Raw genomic sequence first — 6000 nt, 5'->3', positions numbered from 1 at the left:
ACGACAACCATGATCTCCTTTGGAAGTCAACAGAACAATGTTAATAGCTGTGGATGGATACAGCTTTCATCTCAAATTGTATTTACGGACTACTACACAGATGGAATAATAACTTCAGGTTATTTTTCTTTCATCTCATCCTTTTCTGTAAAATCAGGGTCTTTGATATAGAGCCATAGTGGCCACTTACATCTGACAATCCAGACGGTGAAGTGAACGTGACAGCACACCAGCTCTACATGCACGGGGTTAGATTCCCTGAAAATATGAAGGAATAAGGCAACATGTCAGAAAATAACCCATAAGCCTACTTCAATTTGAAATCAAAGTCGAGATGAAAATGAATTAAAAACACTCCGGGTTTGTGTTCTGGATTTCTTTATTTTGATAAAGTAATCCACATTTGCACATGGAAAAGATGATGTTACACGGTGTGGATGAAGTCCTTTTAGTATCTAACCCAGCGTCATCTTCAGGCAGCCTGTAATTAGAACCTAAAGGAAAACAGTCGTCCACTTTAACACTACAATCACACAAATAAACCATGTTTTACCCCCTCCTTGAGGATGAAAGGCCAGGAAGCCATGGAGGGGAAGGGGAATGGGAGTGCAGTGAAATCCTATTTCAGCAGCCTGATGGTAGAAGTCTGCTTGGCCAGAGGACGGGGGACACGTGAGTTGCACTAAGTGAAAAGGCAGACATGAAAGGGTGAGGACGGGATTACACTGAGGAGTCTGTGGCATTTCAATAAGACACAATGTGGAACAAGGACAGAGGCTCAGAGACACCATTCTGACTTATCTACAGTGTGTGTTCAAGAGCTTCCTGCTTTGACCAGAACATGTCTTTTGATTGACATCCAACACATGGTATTTATATATTTAACTATGGGACTGGTTTCTGAACAATTTCTAATATATTGAGTAGCAGAAATGAATTGCTTTCCACCTCCCTCGTATCGGGATGGTCCAGACATGTAGGAGGCAGACATTTAAAAAGCTCAAAGGTGTACGTGTGTCATTTGACACATAACATGTCCACAGACATGTTCAGGTATGCCGGTAATCCATCTGCCCGGTCATCATTTGTGGATTTGGGCTCAGTCGAACGCCGGCAGGTCAAAGAGCTGCGGCTCAAACTTCTCCATGCTCCCAAGTCGCAGCGTGGCCTCCCGGGTGAGGCCGGGGTCCAGGTTGTCGTCGGGAATCATCACCACCTGCATCCCTGCAGCCAGAGCCGCCTTCACGCCCATGGGAGCATCTTCAAACACCAAGCACTGAGAAGGACGGGGGAGAGGAACACATACATAAGGTCTACAGGCATTAACCCCCGCAGGAGCCACAAAGCTGAGACCAGAAACAAACACATTGAAAATGGGATCAACTTTTCTCACTGAATTATTATTATTTGTGTCTATTGCCTAACGATGATTGTGGAAAGATAAGGCTTTAATCTTTGTTTCATTTATTCATTTTAAATTAATAAGGTTCGGGGAAAGAATGTCATGGTAAGCCAATCAGAAGCAGGTCATGCCTTCAACATGCTATAGGAAAAACTCATATTATTTTGGGACTTAAGTACTGAGTGTAGGTGACAATTGGCAAGTCATGTATTAGAAATTTCATTTGAAATTACCACAATATTTCTCGTTACCAACATTATTTATTAAATAAATTCCACTATTTCATAATGCAGGAAATGAATAGTTGGTCATACTAGTAGTACAAGTATGTAGTACAAAGTAATACAAAGTTAGATTAAAATAGATTTTAATAGATTAAAATGCTTTAGTCCTAAGTAGATGATCATTAGCATGTGCAGTGCACTACATTTAAGATATGGCAATCAAAGAGTTTTCAGTTATATCAAGGAGCGAAATGGGTTTGTTTATCAAATATAAGATTGTTTACAATCAATATGTAATACCAAACATAATAAATGAACCAAATTGACCTTTGCAGAAGTATGCTGGTCTTTGAAGCGTGCAACAGTCACAAATACCGTTCCGTACATTCCTGTGGACTAATATGCATCTGCATACCTGGGGAGCACGTGGGTTCTACCTGGGGAGCACGTGGGTTCTACCTGGGGAGCATGTGGGTTCTACCTGGGGAGCACGTGGGTTCTACCTGGGGAGTACGTGGGTTCTACCTGGGGGGCATGTGGGTTCTACCTGGGGAGCACATGGGTTCTGCCGAGCACGTGGGTTCTACCTGGGAAGCATGTGGGTTCTACCTGGGGAGCACGTGGGTTCTATGTGGGGAGCACATGGGTTCTACCTGGGGAGCACATGGGTTCTACCGAGCATGTGGGTTCTACCTGGGGAGCATGTGGGTTCTACCTGGGGAGCACGTGGGTTCTACCGAGCATGTGGGTTCTACCTGGGAGCATGTGGGTTCTACCTGGGGAGCACGTGGGTTAAGTACGTGGGTTCTACCTGGGGAGTACGTGGGTTCTACCTGGGGAGCATGTGGGTTCTACCTGGGGGGCACGTGGGTTCTACCTGGGGAGCATGTGGGTTCTACCTGGGGAGCACGTGGGTTAAGTACGTGGGTTCTACCTGGGGGGCACGTGGGTTCTACCTGGGGAGTACGTGGGTTCTACCTGGGGGGCACGTGGGTTCTACCTGGGGAGCATGTGGGTTCTACCTGGGGAGCACATGGGTTCTACCGAGCACGTGGGTTCTACCTGGGAAGCATGTGGGTTCTACCTGGGGAGCACGTGGGTTCTATGTGGGGAGCACATGGGTTCTACCTGGGGAGCACATGGGTTCTACCGAGCACGTGGGTTCTACCTGGGGAGCATGTGGGTTCTACCTGGGGAGCACGTGGGTTAAGTACGTGGGTTCTACCTGGGGAGTACGTGGGTTCTACCTGGGGAGCATGTGGGTTCTACCTGGGGGGCACGTGGGTTCTACCTGGGGAGTACGTGGGTTCTACCTGGGGAGCATGTGGGTTCTACCTGGGGGGCACGTGGGTTCTACCTGGGGAGCATGTGGGTTCTACCTGGGGAGCACGTGGGTTAAGTACGTGGGTTCTACCTGGGGAGTACGTGGGTTCTACCTGGGGAGCATGTGGGTTCTACCTGGGGGGCACGTGGGTTCTACCTGGGGAGCATGTGGGTTCTACCTGGGGAGCACATGGGTTCTACCGAGCACGTGGGTTCTACCTGGGAAGCATGTGGGTTCTACCTGGGGAGCACGTGGGTTCTATGTGGGGAGCACATGGGTTCTACCTGGGGAGCACATGGGTTCTACCGAGCACGTGGGTTCTACCTGGGGAGCATGTGGGTTCTACCTGGGGAGCACGTGGGTTCTACCGAGCATGTGGGTTCTACCTGGGGAGCACGTGGGTTCTACCTGGGGAGCATGTGGGTTCTACCTGGGGAGCACATGGGTTCTCCCAGAAGAACTGGACTGACTCAACGTGAAATCATCGTGCAACCAGCGAGGGAAACATTCAGCATTAATACTGGTGTCACTCTGAATCCCAGTGTGAATGAACTACTCCATTCTGCAGCGTGAACAAACACATCTCACATCACAACCAGATAACAACCGGGAGCCTTTGACTCCCTCGCGGCGAACACAAAATCAATCACGGTAAATGGACCGGCGTCACGAGCATCACTCGACTTACAGTTTGAACAGATGTCATCACACTACCGTTTGTCTGCAGTCGGGTCGGTGACCCGACGCACAAAGACAAATAGAGCAGCGAGTAACGATAATTAGCTGGCGCTCAGTAAACGTCTAACACAAAAGGGCCATACAATCTAAATACAGTCATCAGTTATTTAAAAACAAAAAAGAATACACACTTTCTCAGAATACTGCCCAAAAGTCCTTCAAAGTCCTAGCAGTTGCACACACGCATGTGGTTTTCCAATGCAGATTAATGGCTGGAAAAAAATGGGATTATGGTGAGAACTTGTGAATTTCCCCACAGGGAAGTTCTAATCATCCTCTTAGAAGTCAAAGAAAACAGTCTCTCTGCATGAAGCATCTTTTTAAACAAGTTGCTGCTGCAGTGAATCCCCCGTTAGTCTTTACCGCGTCACCCCGAGCCAAGTGGAAATATGAAGGGCGACTAACTGGCATTTGAAATACTTATCTGTGCACATATCCGACAAGGACATTCCAACAGCGGCCGTGAATTATTACGGCTGAACCGTCACCAGGAGGTTAATCATTTTTCAGTGTCCGATAATCACGTACGGTATGTGCAGACAGGAAGAGCGAAGGAGAGGCTCAGTGCTCTGAGGGTGAGCAAGAATCCTTAATACCAACTCCTCGAGCCTGAGCAGGGGAGCGGACGCAGAGGACGAGGTCTATTTCACAGTGAAATGACGGCGCCTCATATTGTAAGACTGGTTTCAGGGTTGAAAGACAACAACGGCAAAATCAATAGACAGCCGTTTCTCATTTTCTTTGGCCACTCGGCTTCTGGGGCTCCAGTCCCACATCTTTTAGGTTTCTAAAACGCCTCCTTTATTTCCCTCCAGTCTCTCTGACTGAATGGAGCGAACGTTATATTACTGGAGAAATATTGCCATCTATGTTTGCCCTGACACTGTCGTGGGGGTTGTTTGATGCTACTGAACAATAAATGTGTTTCTGTTGCCGTATCATTCAATTATATTGAAGAACACATTTACTTGGGGGATCCTTAATTTGCCTGAATAGTACAACACAAATAGGGATAAGGATGTTAATGCTATGTTATGTAACTTTAAAATATGAACAGACAATTCTTGTGGCAGGAGTAACATTTGTTGTGTTATGGTTTCAGAATGATGAAGACAGTGAGATACAAAATAAAGTTGGCATCTATCGTGTTTTCTCTAAACGATGTGCAGTTTTTCAGGCATTCCATTTTCAGACGGCTTGAAAAGACATTGCACACAGCTTCCATAAATGGGAAACAATAAAGGTCATACGACCTCATTACCATCAGGAGGGCACTTCCGGACGTCTGCGTTTCAATGTTAACACTCGGGGGTGACCACTAGTCGGCATCTGTGAGGGAGGAGAACCGCTCTCCACTGTACCGTTGTTCTGTAGCACAATGCCCTTTGACTGAGAGGTGGAAGTAAAAGAACACGACAACCCAGCGACAATAGCGGGCACACAATAGGAGGGCGTATAAAGTGAGTTTGAAAAGATGCTTTCTTTTTCCATAAAAGAACAAGAAAGGCGCGCAGATGTCCGCCAGGTGTGTCTCCATCTCACCTCCTAAACAACGAAGAGTTCACTCAATTGTCCCTCCCAGCTCCCTTTAGAGTCAAGATGGTGGTGACAGAAATAGAAAAGCTTATTTCGTTCCTAACTTTAGTGGATCAAGTGTGGAATGAATCTGCAGGATGCTCCGGTTAAAAAATGAGACCAATCTTTTGCATGAATGTCGGTTTTTGAGCAGAACAAAGGCCGACATGAGGCCTGCATACGATTGGATAGGCTTGGTAAGAGGAGGAAGGAGTCAATTATAGTCTTTGCTTTGTAAAGCTTGTGACTCACTACAGCCATGGGAGGCTCTTGGACATAGAGTCTTAATGAGCAATATATTCTGCAGATGGGACCGGTAGTATGCCACAGTAGTCCATCCCTTCAAGGTGAAATGAAAGAAATGCATCTACTACATTATATATATATATATATATATATATATATATATATATATATATATATATATATATATATATATATATATATATATATATATATATATATATATATTATAGTATTGCTGAATTAATTTGAAACATTCTAAGCAAGTTTTCAAACACTTAAAAATGGACTTAGTAGGAGTCAAAGGTCTCATTCAAGAATCGGTGCAGTGAATCCACGGGTACATTCAATAATTCAGGAATTTTATATACAAATGTAAATGTCGATTAAATGACTCAGAAAATGTCATTATAAAAGTCTTAACTGAGCCAACACAGAGTGATACAAGGTATTTTTGTGTTTGTATGTTTTTTAACCACAAGTGACTTTTTAAC

At 45.4% G+C, this 6000-nt stretch overlaps 1 protein-coding gene across 1 annotated transcript in view; it reads right to left on the bottom strand.

Moving 5' to 3' along the window:
• Positions 1 to 361: 361 nt before the first annotated feature.
• The window catches only part of pudp (pseudouridine 5'-phosphatase), a 32451-nt gene continuing 26812 nt past the window's right edge, over positions 362 to 6000 (bottom strand). The window contains exon 4 of the mRNA XM_034554694.1: positions 362 to 1276. Coding sequence (XP_034410585.1) covers positions 1100 to 1276 — 177 coding nt within the window. The 3' untranslated portion in view covers positions 362 to 1099. The remainder of the gene's footprint in view (positions 1277 to 6000) is intronic.

The sequence above is a fragment of the Cyclopterus lumpus genome, chromosome 2, assembly GCF_009769545.1.
Source record: "Cyclopterus lumpus isolate fCycLum1 chromosome 2, fCycLum1.pri, whole genome shotgun sequence".
In the NCBI taxonomy this organism is placed as follows: Eukaryota; Metazoa; Chordata; class Actinopteri; order Perciformes; family Cyclopteridae; genus Cyclopterus; species Cyclopterus lumpus.
Note: the sequence above shows the minus strand (reverse complement) of the source record. Positions and strands in the feature narration are given on the sequence as shown.